Source organism: Panthera onca, chromosome C1 (genome assembly GCF_046562875.1).
Source record: "Panthera onca isolate mPanOnc1 chromosome C1, mPanOnc1 haplotype 2, whole genome shotgun sequence".
NCBI classification, from domain to species: Eukaryota; Metazoa; Chordata; class Mammalia; order Carnivora; family Felidae; genus Panthera; species Panthera onca.
Window position 1 is genome coordinate 114,526,231 of NC_138346.1, and position 14,991 is coordinate 114,541,221.

Below are 14,991 nucleotides of genomic sequence, written 5' to 3' on the forward strand. Positions count from 1 at the left end.
ACACAGAGGACAGGAAAGCAGGAAGGAGCAACAGGCTGGGGGCAGTTCCTCTGATTCTGATTGTTGGAAGTCCTCCTGGTAAGGCCAGCAGCAGCCAGAACCACAGACCTGTGACAGCAGCTGGGTTCCCAGACTATTGGCCATTGCCACTGCCACAGCAACCAGAGTTCTGGTGTCTGTGGTAGTGGGACCTGCAGCATATATGGTGGCCCAGGCAGCAGCCACCACCCTCAAAGCTGGGGCCACAGCAGGGAGAGACTGGAGGGAGACATGGGGCTGGGCACTGGGGTAGGCAATTGAGGGACACTTGTGAGGAGCCTGGAACTTCTGCTGGCTTGGCTGGCAAGACATTTTGGGAGGAAGTCAGTAACCTAGGGAGAAATGCATCCAACCATCAGCATACAGGTGACAAGCAGATGTGTCCTTTATCCTGGCCTTCACTGAGTCCTCACCCAAGACAAGCTACTTTATGAGCAAGATCTATAAGCAGAATCTGGGAATGGATAGGAAGTGAAACTAACTACAATTAAATCTCTCTCTCTTCTTTTCTGTTCTTTCCCAGAGATACCAACCATCTTCCTACCTGGGCCCTACAGTCACCCCTGAATAAGGTCTCAGAACCACTTGAAAGCATTGCTGGCCGTAATTCAGAATCCTTACTGTGAAGAATTAGTCATCCTTAACATTTTGGGTGGATTCTTGTCATCTACAACAACACCTCTTGTTAGAGGACAAGAGAGAAGTCCACTTAGTCAACATTGTTTCCACTGCTCTGTCTTCCTTCTCCTCTTCCTCTACTCTACAGCCCATGGTGTCATCTTCTTATTGCCCTTCTCTCCCTAACTTAGAATATTCCCAACCTGTAGCCTGTTTTTCACCATGTACTCACCTGACCAGGAGAAGTCAGGGCAGGATGTGACAAGAGATCTGCAAGTTGCAGAAACCCTCACATGATTTCTGTTGCCATCACAGTGTCCTTGCTGCCAACCATTACTCCTTCCTCACCCCCTGCCTCCTGCAGTCCTGCTCCTGGAAACTCCCTCTGCCAAACACTCACTTTCACACCTGGGATGAGGTACTGCTCATGTTCCTGGTCCTGGGGCTCCTGGATCTTTATGCATGCAGGGTTGAGAGGAATCCCAGAAGCCAGAGGCTGTAGGATATCTGCCCCCAGTCTGCTGCAGACCAGCCATTCAACTATCACACATTACTCCTTCAGTAAGTCAATAAATATGCATTTCTTTCTTGGGCCCAGAATTTTACAAGATACCAGTGACAGGAAGGTGACAGATGGCCTTCAGGAGCATGTAGTCTTTAAGGATGACTCTGAAGCAGTGACTGTGAGTCATGTTCAAGAGGTTTTCATCTGTATTCAGGTTCCTGTATCTCTTATCTAAGGGAAGTTACACAGTTTTTCCAGATGTTTGCTTAAACTTGGACCCCACTGAAAGCAGGGACATGTTTTAAGACTCCTCTGTGTTCCATGTGTGTGGTATAGTATCTGACACAATACTAAACACCAGGGGAGAGGAAGGCAGGTGTTTATAAGGCACTGAGGCTGATTCAGAATCCCTTGTAGCAAGACAGATGGCCAGGGAAGTGTAGAACTACTTCCACTGTGAAAGAAGATTCCAGAATGAAGCAATCATTGCTAAGAGTCATTCAAAATAGGGTGGGAAGGATATTGAGGAAGTAGGACCTATGCTTGGTCTTCTCAGAAGACCATGAACTTTGGGCTTTGTCAGTTTCAACTGGACCCCTTCCTAGAACACATCCTTCTATGGCCGACTGAAATGGAGATAATGTAACATCTGTTAGCTAAATAGTCAATCTGGTAATAGATTGTCAGTTTAACTCTGCCAGCGCCAATCATAGTTCTTTCAAAACAACTTACATAATCTTGTGGTTTTGCCTTTATAAACTTGCACTTCTGCTGGCAATTAGCAATTCAGAGTACTTTCAATTTTGGTCATCTCTGTGTCTCCCATATTGCAATACCTAGATCCCCAAATAAATGCTCATTTTTTTCTTGATAGACACCACTAATACTGGGTACTAGTTCCTGAGAAATGCATTATTTGAAAACATAGCTCTGTGGGATCATATGGGCAAAGTGTGAACCAGGAGGAGTCTGCAGAGGCCATGAAAGAAAAGCTCTTGGAGGGGTCTGATCGCTGCTGAGGAGCAGTGGGCACACAGAGAGGACACGCTGCCATCTGAGGCTGTAAGATGCATAGGACATCTCATTATCTGAGACAAACACTGTTTTGAGCTTGGAAGTTCTAGCAGACTTCTTGCTTGAAAGGTGAAGATGAGAGCTTGGGAATTACAGTCACTGTATTGTTGAGCTATTGCATTCGGTAGGTAGACATATAGAATTGAGAAATAAAATAAGACATAAGTGGATTTCTTTAATTTGACATTGTTTGAACATCTACTAATCAGCAAACACAGGGTTTAACTGCTGTGAATAAGGAACTATCACTAATTTTAATGAGCTCACATCAAAGTCAGGGTATTTTTTTGGAGAACAGAGAAGTCTTCTAATAGAGACTTGCTGGGGTTTAATAGGCATATACAGAAGACACCACCTCACAGACCGGATTGGTTTCTTGGTAATTAAATACCATCTGAAGGTGTGCAGGTGTATAGGGTTGCTTTAGGACAGCACCCTTGGTGAGAAAAAAAAGAGGATACAATTTATTGTGGGGGCCAAGAGTAGGCCACCCTGAAATGAGCCACTTTGGCATATAGATTATTTTAAACAAAAGTTACTTAAGAAACAGCCAATACAAGGATCCAGACCCTCCTCTGTGCCCCTCAAAGCAGGCAATAAAACTCCCATATGAAAGGTATCCTTCCTGTACTAAGAAGTAAAAAGACATCCCTCTCACCAGGAATAATGACCTTAAAGCCAAGAAAGCTGTAGAAACAAACCTTGTTGTGTTTTTTTTTTTTTTCTAATCTACTATCTCAGCCTGGATTCTATTTAGAATTCCTTAAAAGTTAAAACTCCCAAACATCTGTTTCTTTTTCTTGTCAATTCCTCACAGATTTATTGTCTCTTTGTTTAAAAATTATTTAAAAATGCCTTCCTTCGTCATTTCTTTGGGTCTCAATTTCATTATTGGGCCTCCATGTTCATGTAATACACTTTTTTTCCTCCTGTGAATCTTTAGGTCTTAGGTTAGAAAACTTTGAAGGGTAGAGAATTTTTCCTCCCCTACAAAAGATATAAATAGACACAGAGACTTGGGCATATTTCAACTTGTAATAGGTAGATAATGGAGTTGTAAAGTGTAGGAGTCCAAGAAAGAAAATTGAGATACCTAAGGTGGAAGAATTGAGAGAAAATCATGGCATTTTGGAAAAAATGGAAAGAAAACTTTCAAAAAAAGATAGGTTACTCACATCATAAAATGCTATAGAGATGAAATCCAGTAGATTTGACAATATTAAGGGCACTGGTGACTTTGGAAATAGCAGTTTCAATGGTGAGGGCTGAAATGGCTTTATAATAATTTTGGAAAGGAGTAAGGATAGAAGAAGTGGAGATCACTATTTCATGAAGTTTAAGAGATTGATAAGTGATGAAGTAGGAAAAAAACAGAATGAAGAAACCACTTTTGAATGTTATACAGAGTAGTCAAATATAGATGCCATAATGTCACAATGGCTGAGATGTGGTGTTGATTCAAAGAACTATAGCATTTCAAAGAAGGGAGACCTTGATTTTTGCACCATGATTTTGAAGAAAGAGTTGTTCAAAAGCCAATGATAATCAATGAAAGTATAATGTACTGACCCTAAGCATACCCCCAGCCAAGAGAGTCTGGAGCTGACATTAGAAGGGCAGAGGATTGACAGGAAAGAAGGCACTCTAAATAGAAGGTATTATTAAGGACAGTCTTGGATTCAAAAATACTGAAGTTATCATGCCTACTTCTCCATTGGCAATCTATGCTGTCTTCAGCAAGTTACTTATATCTTCTAAACTAGTTTCATGGTCTGCAGAATAGTGATCATTGTCCTGCTCATCTGTAAGCATCACATGAGATATTGCCTATGAAGCACTGAACACAACATATGTCGCTGGACCTAAAAAAGTGGCAGCTACTTCTCTAACCACTCTTACTACTATTCTAATTGATATGGTCATTTCCCATGTTTTGGTATTTTAACAGTCATCATTCTGCCTGGCAAGATTTCCTGATCACAGAGAATTGATATAGAAGTCTTGTTGTTCTGTTTTCTTTGTTGGACTCACCTGAGGTTATAGGTGGATACTTCTGAAGATAAAGATGGCAGAAGAATGAGGGTTAGGTGTGTCTATCCTCTCTCTTTTATGAAATCCATTCTGCATGCAAAGTATTGTACCAAGTAACAGGGTGGATTCAGAGAGATTCGGAAACCACCCTTATCTTCACAGATGGTCTTATAAAATTACCATCTAGAAGGTCCAACAGACAAGTGCTCCACCAGCTTCAACACGAGGCAGACAGAGACTATTCCAGATGAGGCTATTATCTGAGAAACAAAAGTATGAATGTCTGGAAGTCGAGTCTGAGCAACACAAATGAGCCAAGGAGGAGATGGGAACAGTGGTTGTAAAAGAGCAGAGATCTATCTATATCCATAACTGCAGCATGTAACAGTGAGGCATAAAGATGGGCAAAGTAAGAGGGATCTGGGAATGAAAAGCTTCTACAGGATTAGAGGGATGATAATATGAAAACAATGCAAAAGGGGTGTTGAGATGAGATGATGAGATGAGATGAGATGAGATGAGATGAGATGAGATGAGTTAAGAGGTCCACAACTCTTTGCTTTTAACATATAATTAGAGGACCACATAGTACTCTCTGATTGAATTAATGATTTTGATGTGAGAATTTAGAGAAGGACATGATTCTTATGAACTGGAAAAATTAAACTTGCTTTTATGAGAGTGATAACTAATAAAAATTACAGTGGGATTGATATTAGTGGTGGTTTCATGTCCATAATTCAGTGGGTGCAAGCAGGGAAAGGATGGTATAAAATGAACTTATGTTAATCTGAATATTTCCCATTATTTCTTATAGTATTAAGGATTTGTTTCCTCCTCAAATATATTTGCCAAACTCCCAATTAAAAGTACAATAGTTCTTTAAAAAGAGTGATTTTAAAATACAATTCTGATGAAACTTTATAGTTATAATAAGTGAATTTGGTTTCTCTGACATAAGGAGACCTAACTTAGCCTTCTTAAAATATGTCAGTAATGTTTTAAAGGAAGGTTGAGGGTTTCTCTCCTTACCCCACTCTGAACCATGAAGAAGCCATGATTCTTTTTCAGACACCTGCAAGAATGTGAATTTCTATCAAGGCATGGGCATGACAATGGAGGAGATTGAGGTATGGGCACAGGGCAACATTTTTACCTTCTCCCTATTCCAGAAATGGGAGCTGTCCTCTTTGAGAAGGCATGGTCAGGTAGCTCTACACAGAAACAAAGAACACAGATTTCTTTTCAAAAGACATCTTCATTCATGGGCAGAAATTCGCCAAGAAATAGGAAATAAGTGGAGGGAAACAACAACAAAAAATTCTTTCTGACCTGCTAGTGTGGGCAGTAAGTCTAAGAAGTGACTTAATTATTCACAATAGCCAAGATACAGAAACAACCTATTTCTCTGTCAATGGATGAATGGGTAAAAAAAAATGTGCCATATATACACAATGGAATATTATTCAGTCTTAAAAAGAAGGAAGTCCTGCCATTTACAACAACATAGGTGACTTGCAGGATATTATGCTGAGTGAAATAAGCCAAATGTAGAAAAACAAACAACATGTGATTTCACTTCTACAATTTTTTTAAACATTTGTTCACCTACTGAGAGACAGAGAGAGACAGTATGAGTAGGGGAAGGGCAGAGAGAGAGGGAGACAAAGAATCCAAAGCAGGCTCCAGGCTCTGAGATGTCAGCACAGAGCCCAATGTGGGGCTCAAACCCACAAATAGGGAGATCATGACCTGAGCTGAAGGAGGACGCTTAAGCAACTGAGCCACCCAGGCACCCTACATGCGATTTCACTTGTATGTGGAACCTAAAAAAGTTGGACTCATAAAAACAGAATAGAATGATGATTACCAGGGGCTGGGGGGATGAGAAATGGGAGATATTGGATAAGGGTACAAACTTTCAATCATAAGATGAGTAAGATCTGGGACTATAATGTACTGCATGGTGACTACAGTTAATAATACTGTATTGTGTACTTGAAATTTATTGAAGGAGTAGATCTTACATGTGCCTACCCAGAAACACACACACACACACACACACACACACACACACACACACACGTAAGTGTGTGATGTCATGGATATGTTAATTAGGTTGATTGTGGTAAACATTTCATAATATATATGTATATCAAAGTTGTGTAGTACACCTTAAATATATATACAATATTTGTCAATGATACTTCAATAAAGATGGGGGAAAAAACTTTCCATTCAGGATACCACACAGAATTCTGTAGCCCTTTTTAAACTCTGTAAAGAGATTTTAAGTTCTTAAGATCTGATAAAGTTTGAAAATAAAGACTTCTTAGGGAATGAGAAAGAATGAAATCTGGCCATTTGCAGCAATGTGGATGGAACTGGAGGGTACTATGCTAAGTGAAATAAGTCAGTCAGAGAAAGACAGATACCATATGTTTTCACTCATATGTGGATCTTGAGAAACTTAACAGAAGACCATGGGGGAGGGGAAGGGGAAAAAAAGTTACAGAGAGGGAGGGAGGCAAACCATAAAAGACTCTTAAATACAGAGAACAAACTGAAGGGAAAGTGGGTGATTGGCCTTGAGGAGGACACTCAACGCCAAGGAGTAGGGTAGGGAGGAGGCATAGGGTGAGCACTGAGTGTTGTATGGAAGCCAAGTTGACTATATATATATATGTATATATATATATATATATATGACTTTTTAGGGAAAGTGTGCACCAACCCACAGCTGTGTGATAGATTCATAGTGGATTCTTCTATTTGGGGCTGTATCTTCAGTCCTTTGAGGAGGTTGGAAGAGCAATCTAGTAGGAAGGCAAAACAATAAACAAATATGTGATGTAGAGTTAGTAGTAAAGTGATCTAGGAGCAGGGTAGGGTGAAGAGCTGAGGTAGCGCAGTCTGAGCCTCATGGCCAGAGGTGAGATATATGGAGTGTTTAACACTGAAACAGGTTCAATGAACAGTTGATAGTATTTAGCTTGACTTTTTTCTGTCTGAGAAATACATGGAAACTATGCCTCTGAGTCTTCTCTACTGTTCCCTGGGGATAATCAGAATGGATTAAAAAATATAGGAAGTTCCCATAGGATAGACACATAAATGAGGAATATTCATTTCTTTATCTGATAAGAAAATATTGAGTACCACCCTGTGCTAGACTCTGGGGACATCAAACAGATAGGACCTAGTTCTCATCTCCTGTACAGCTTCTGTCTAGTCACAGCAGAACGTGCATGTGGATCAGACACGAGGGCTGATCACAAGGATCTCTGAGAATATTAGTCACTGTCTACTTTTCTCAGCCCTTTGGAGCCACACATACTATTCCACCCCCTCCCCTCACTGTGGCCCAGTCTGCTGCATCACCCACCTGTTCCACACACAGCTAACTTGCTAATCGTGACATCAGCAACCATCAACAGGGTGGAGATGCTTACACCAGTGACAAGGAACGACATATTGTGACATTTTCCCTAGCTAACTTCTGTCTGAAGACTTGGCCTAGATTCTCCCTTGTTGTCGAGCATCAAGTCCCAGGAGAAGAGCTGTTATCTGGGTGCCCCACTCCTTATGCCCCTTTAAGGGATGCTGCCAGTTAGCTATCAAACCTCTACCCCATTTCCATTTTCTTGGAAAGTTACTTTGTTTGAACTTTGAGGAAGAGTCAAAGAATTGGAAGTACAGACTGTCAGGGCTAGAAACAGCCATTGGTGATTGTGTCACCCAACTTCTTCGTTTTATAGAGGAGGACACTGAGGCCCAAAGGGTGAAGGGGCTTATTCAGTGTTAGAAAAAGAACTGTTTCAGATCTGGCATGAGAACAGAGGTGGAAGAAGCTGGTAGACAATAGTCATTCGAATCATCAGATTACACCTTTTCATAATCAGATCCATAAATAAAACATTCTCTCATTGCATTTTACTTTAGAACTATTAAATTTCAAACCATGAGAATCTCTTAATAGTCTTGATCTGATGTGATTGCCACTCTCTTACTCTCTAAGTAGCCTTTCAGGTCTACAGACAGAGCCCCTCCAACCAGAGACAGGACAAAAGCTGCATGGACTGTGGACCTAGCATGTACTGGGCACTATTTCAGGTAGTTTTATGATACACCATCCCTCTGAGTGGAGAGATCCTACAACTTGTCTGATCACATAGGCCCGTCTGACTCAAAAGTCCCAATCTTAGAACAACACTGGCTGTTGTTCCCCCTACATCTGCCATGCAGTTTAGATCAGTCATCTCCTTGCTCAAATAAGAGAGGCATCTCTCATGTAAAGCGACCAGCACAGTACCCAACACATAGTAAACCCTCAATAAATAAAAGACAATTCCCTCTGTCCTTCCCTGCAGACATCAAAAATCATATTAGCTATACATACATATACAATATATGTATAAGTTATTTTAAGGTAAAAAACTTAAATGTATATGACTATATGTTTATTTCTTAATTTTTAGAAATGTTATGAGGTCTATCTGTATGTATTAGCCTTATTCATGGATAATTTTGGAGGAGGCATTTTCCTGAGAGAGAAAACATCATTAAAAATCATCCTACACAGGGAAGTGGGGTTAGAATTTGACTCAGAGGACTTTTCTTTTCCAAAAAAAAATTGTAGGAAAGCAGACTCATGGTAGAGCCCAAGAGAGTGGCGCCTCAGCCTATCTGAAGAGACTGTCCCCAGTGTTCCAGGGTAGAGCCCAAGAGAACAGCACCTCAGCCCATCCAAAGACACTGTCCCCAGTGTTCCAGGGTAGAACCCAAGAGAACAGCACCTCGGCCCATCTGAAGACACTGTCCCCAGTCTTCCAGGGATTGCTTCCATGCTCTGGACTTGCCATTCTCTTTAAATCATTCCCAATGAGTCCTTTATAGATAGTGTAGAAAGACCAGTAGTCAGGAAATCTGGATTCTTTTACATGAGAAATGGCACATTGAGATTTTTTTTTAACTTTAAAAAAAAACAGTAGAACTTTTGATTAGCCTTAAAATGTCCTGAAACTGAATATTCTGTGCTTTTCTAACTCATCAGTTTTAGAGATGAGAGCTCCAGCATCATGCAATGTGAAGGTACTTGTGCTGTAGGCAAAGACCACATGATGCTGGCACTTGATGGCTCCCTTACTCACAGAGCAGCCTGAGCTTTCATATGACAGCTGTACAAGCTAAGCCCAGAGCCAGGTGTATGAGCTACACAGGACAGGGTAGGAGAAAACCAGGTCAATTAATATTACTGGGCAGTTGTTTTAGATGATCCTTTAGATGCTCTATTAATATGAATTTCTTTTTGCAGAGAAAAATCAACTTTAATAGGCACAAATAATATGGTATCTGTCACCTGCCCCCTTGAAATCTCTCAAGTGTTCCCTTTGACCTGGTGGATATCTCCAGTGACACCATCGATCCTCACCTTCAGCGGCTCCCATCAGGCCCTCCTGCCCTTCTGTCTCACTGCACACTCTCTCCCTTCAGCTCCTCCCTCCTGCCAGGCCCCCTCCTCCCACAGAGTCCCTGGCTGTGCTCTTGCCTCTGCCTGGAGAAGCCTTCCCTTGCTTCTCTGTGATTAACTCCTACTCAACCTTGAGATGGAGCTGCACTTTCTCAGAAAAGTCCTTTCTGATCTCCCTGGCCAGGGAAAACTGGCATATTACAAGAAGTCAGGACACCCAGTATCTTTTATAGCTGTGCACCTTTATATTTATTTACTGGATTTTTTTAATCATTTATTCTCCCTCTCTGCTGTAAACCAACCCAGTAGAGATGGTGCCTGGAACAAAATAGATGTTCAATAACTATTTATTATGTAAATGAATGAAAATCAGACACAGAAGTTACTTCTAGACCTTCCAGACTGGCCAGGCTCAGAGGGGCTTCTCAAGTCCTGGCATCTGGCTACTCAGTCCCCTGAGGTCTGTGTAAGGGGAGAGGAGTCTCCAGCACCAGGTGTTGGGGTTCACTGGGAGGTGCTCCTGGAGGCACACTCTGGGTGTCTTGAAAGCCTAGATTCCATTGGCTGCTTCTCCATATATGCTCTTTCCTACATGACACACAGCAGGGCTCTCCCAAAGCTTCTGGAGTTATAGAAGAATATTTCTGTTCTACCCCACCTTATGCTTCCAAACTTAATCCCCTGCTCCATGGGGATCAAGAACTTTGATTTATTTGCTTTCAACATGATGTTAACTTTCTGGGGTCTAGGTGGTAGTTACATAGATGTGTTCATTAAGTGATGAACTTAAAATTTGTGTACTTTTCTGTGTGTTATATTTCAATATAAAACCTCAAAAATATTTACAAAGACCTTAGCAGCAACTCATAATAATGATAGAGACACAAACAGAGAGAGACCAAAAGTAGGAGAAGGAAATAAAAAAAGAAAGAGAAATGAAAATATACAGTAAAACCTTGGCTCGCAAACATAATTCATTCCGGAAACATGCTTGTAGTCCAAAACATTGTATATCAAAGTGAATTTTCCCATAAGAAATAATGGAAGCTCAGATGATTTGTTCCACAATCCAAAAAATTCACTTAAAAGTGATTACAATATGGTAATAAAATACAAAATAATAAGGAAAAATAAACAAATTATTTAATGTAACTATCAATAAGGCAGCAGAGGAAAGGATCTATGTCTGCAGGCAGCCTGACCTAGAATGAAGCAAAGCATTCCTAAGCTTACTCATGTATGGAAAAGCAAAGGACTATCCATAGGTGCTTTGAAGTAACAAAAAATATACTAGTGCCAGTTGTAGGCACCTTCCAATGTTCTGAAAAAATCACTGATTTCTGCCAAACACCACTGCCTGAGACCAAGCATCTGAGCATGAGAGACGGCCACCCACAATCCCACAACAAAAGAGAGAAAGAGAGAAGAACCCTTGGCTCAGTTGTGATAATGTGATGCTCAGTGTCACTCATATTGCAAGACATCACTCGTTTATCAAGTTAAAATTTATTAGAAATGTTTGCTCGTCTTGCGGAACACTCACAATCCAAGGCTTTGCTGTGTATCATAAAGGGCAACAAGGGGATGGTTAAATAAATCACTGACTAGCCACACATCAGAAATGTCAGAAAACAAGCCACAAGAAGTAAAAGATACAATTATATGCACTAACAAAAACTGATGATGAATATTCACTATTAAATGAAAACAGATGATCACAGAGCAATCACATACTGTGATTCTACATTACAAAAAGGGGAGATCTTCAGGATATGTAATGGGTTGAGATTTATTAATGCATGTGTTTATTTTCATCTACATTTCTTCTACTCACTCTCCCTACCAGGAGAATTTTGTGTTTGCCTTTTAAGCTTTATAGTCTCTTCCCTTTTCCCTGTATAAAAACAATAGAAAGTGCTGGAGGGGCAAGGGAGAGGTTTTTGTTCCTGAGTCAGTTCCTCTGGAAAGGAGAATCCCAGGATTTGGTAAAGAATAGAGAAAAGTAACAAAGCAGCCAGAGAGACTCAGGCTGTACCACCAGGATAAAACATGATTTGGGGGTGGGGAAGGGGGTGGCAAGGGAGAAAGAGACAAAAGAAACCACTCTGGATGTTAGAGAGTATTTGGGGGTGTTCAGTGAGGGAATCTTGAGCATCTGTGCTCAGGATATGGGATAATTCAAGAGGAGAGAAAGTAGGAGTTTTAGAAATATGAGTTATGAAATGGATTCCCTACAATAAGTGTTGGGCTAGGCTTTTAGGATGCCACCCATTGTCTGCATACATTGGACCACTGGGCGCTAGACAAAGACTTAATCCAAACTCAGTATAGCCATCCTTAGAAAAGAGAGTGGAATTAGAAGTTAAAAAGTAACTTATTTTTTATCTATAAATGTCGTGCAGCTGACCCATGAACAACATGGGTTTGAACTTCATAGGTCCCATTATATGTAGATTTTTTTCAATAAATACAATATAATAAATGTATTTTCTCTATCTTATGATGTTCTTAATAACACTTTCTTTTCTCTAGCTGACTTTATTATGAGAATACAAGATAGAATACACATAATATACAAAATATGTGTTAATTGACTGTTTATGTTATCGGTAAGGCTTCTGGTCAACAGAAGGCTACTAGTAGTTACCTTTCTGGGGAGTCAAAAGTGTGAAATTTTGATGGTGTGGGGGATCAAGGCCCCTAACCCCTGCATGGTTCAGGCATCAAATGTACTATTCAAATGTATACATAAGCTCATTCTATTTACCTTATTGTTAATTAATAAATACAAAGCATTGCATTCCCACGTTCATTGCTGAAGGAGCAGCTCAGGGACCTCCAACACTGCAGGAGCCACTCAGTGCTGTAAGAGGAGACCACTGGGCTCAGTGACTGGGCTGCAGTGGGTTTGGCTGAGGGATGGGTTATGATTTGGGAGACCATGGGTGACTTAGATGTTCAAAGGCAGCACAGTTGTCCAGATGACTTTATGCCAGTGGTCCAGAGCAACCCAACAGAGGTTGCTTAGAAACAAACCCAAGGTCCCCAGCTCTTGTTGGAATGTTCATTTACATACTCACCAAACATGCTACCTCTTCTGCTCATTCACCAGGACTTGTGAAGCTGCTTTGAACAGCACTAACCCCCTACCTACTTTTTAATGTGTGGGTTTACGATCTCTAGTTATAAAAGTTTACCCCAACCCTCCAGAGTCAACAAAGTAATGGAAGAAGTGCTCATGAGGAAGGGTGTCTGGACCGAGACCCAGATGCTTATGCCAAAAGGCTCTCCTTCCTCTTGACAACGTCTCACTCACTACCAGGGGTGTTTCCTAGGCCAACATGGCCTCAGGGGAGTCCTCACCCTTTCCCTCAGATCTTGACCCTGTGGCTGCAGGAGGGCAAGCACATCAGATAAGAAAATGGAATCCATAGAGCCACTCGCACAGAAGCAGGGGCATCATCATGAGGCTCCTGAGAAGATCTGATTTCACAGGCTTTCAACATCCAGAAAACTGAACCCTGAGTTTACATATAGCAATCATGCTGCCATAAGGGCCTCAGCATGGCCAGATCCTCTCCTCAACAGAGGGAAGGAAAGAGGCACCCCCCAACCCCCAAATCTCCAGCTAACTTGCACAGGGAAGTTTATTAGCAGAATTCTAGAATACTCAGGATCCCAGGCTGGGATTGCAGCAGCTTGGTAGGCTTGTTCATATCTGTACAGACCTTTCCCTTTGTTGAGAAGCAAGAGGAAGACTTTCTGATAGAAAAGCATAAATATGGACCAAATACACAGGATGTCACTGTGAATTGCATTCAGAGCTTTATTCTTGCCAAAGTTTGGGGGTGCGCTAACTCTGGCAGGCTGCCTTGATAGAGAAGCACAGTGCATGGTGAAGCAGTGAGATTCTACATCACCAGGAATACAGGGAGGGGGCCAGAGGCTGGTGAAGGTTCCAGAAGGTAGAGCAGGGCCATTCTGTATTTAACAGCAGCAGTCATCCTCATGATCACAGCATGCAGGACCTCGGGACCTCATAGGGATAATTCCCAAACAGCAGCACCCAGAACCATAGCACCCGGAGCTACAGCACCCAGAGCCACAGCACCCGGAGCTACAGCACCCAGAATCTTCACAGCAGCCAGATGATCCTGAGTTGCAGTCCTGGGGCCGTTGGATCCAGCGTCTCAGGGGACTCACCCCGAAGGTCTGGGGAGCCAGACAGCAGTAGCTGGTGGAACTGGGAGCAGAGGATGGGTCAGGGGTGCAGCACGACATGGCCAAGCCACTTGTGGGAGCCTGAACGTAGTAGGTCTGGCCAGAAGAAGGGCCCTGTACATAGCACGTCTGGGTCTGACAGGGGGCTGGGCACTTCACATAGGTTGTCTGGCACGGAGCTGGGCACTTCACATACGTCTGGCACAGAGCTGGGCACTTCACATAGGTTGTCTGACACGGAGTTGGGCACTTCACATATGTCTGGCAAGGAGCTGCATATTTCACATAAGTTTGAGTCTGGCATGGCACTTGGTATTTCACATAGGTTTGGGTTGGGCAAGGAGTTACACGTTTCACATAGGTTTGAGTCTGGCATGGAGCTGGGCATTTCATGCAGGTTTGAGTCTGGGATGGAGCTGGGCCTTTCACAGAGGTACCTTTAGTACTCTGCACAGCTCCTAATCCTGAGCCTTTCACGCAAGATGGGGGGAACTGTGGCTGCTTCTGCTGGTCACACATCTTCCTGTGGCTTTGCAAAATCTGAAAAGAAAGGTCTCATCAGAACTAGGAAGGTTCCCAGGGAAATCCACAGCATCCCCTTTGAATAGAAGGGTCTGTAAGTGGAAGCCAAAAAGGCTTCTCAAAAAGAGAAGGTCACAAGCACCCAGACCTAACACATGCTGGACTGAGAGCCAAGCATCTTGTTTAGCTTTTTGCCTGTGCCTGGCTGTGTGCCTCAGTTTCCACAGTGGAAAATGAAGAGGTGGGAGGAGTGATGTATGTTTCTACCCAATTTTCCAAGCCTCCTCTCTTACTCACTTTGGTGACTGCATTATAGATTCTCCTTGGGTAATTCTTGCCCGGGTGATTTTCCCTTACCACCAGTTCTCTCAAGACTGGCTTCCCTATTCCCTCCTGCCAGGCCAGGCAGCCCCAGGAAAGGCAAGTTCTTATCACTGGCCCCTGAGCCAGTGTGAGTCTCAAGCTGAGCCCCGCAGAGCCTGATGAGGCCAGAATTTGAGCGAGTTTCCAC

The 14,991-nt window shown here is 42.2% G+C and overlaps 1 protein-coding gene across 1 annotated transcript; it reads right to left on the minus strand.

Moving 5' to 3' along the window:
* Nucleotides 1-13,724: 13,724 nt before the first annotated feature.
* Nucleotides 13,725-14,477, minus strand: KPLCE (KPRP N-terminal and LCE C-terminal like protein). Its single transcript, XM_060623205.1, has one exon. The coding sequence runs from the start codon at nucleotides 14,475-14,477 to the stop codon at nucleotides 13,725-13,727; it is 753 nt and encodes a 250-aa protein (XP_060479188.1).
* Nucleotides 14,478-14,991: the final 514 nt, after the last annotated feature.

Excerpts from the sequence above, each read along its gene's own strand:
- KPLCE (XM_060623205.1), bottom strand. The coding sequence starts at position 14,477 with ATGTGTGACCAGCAGAAGCAGCCACAGTTCCCCCCATCTTGCGTGAAA.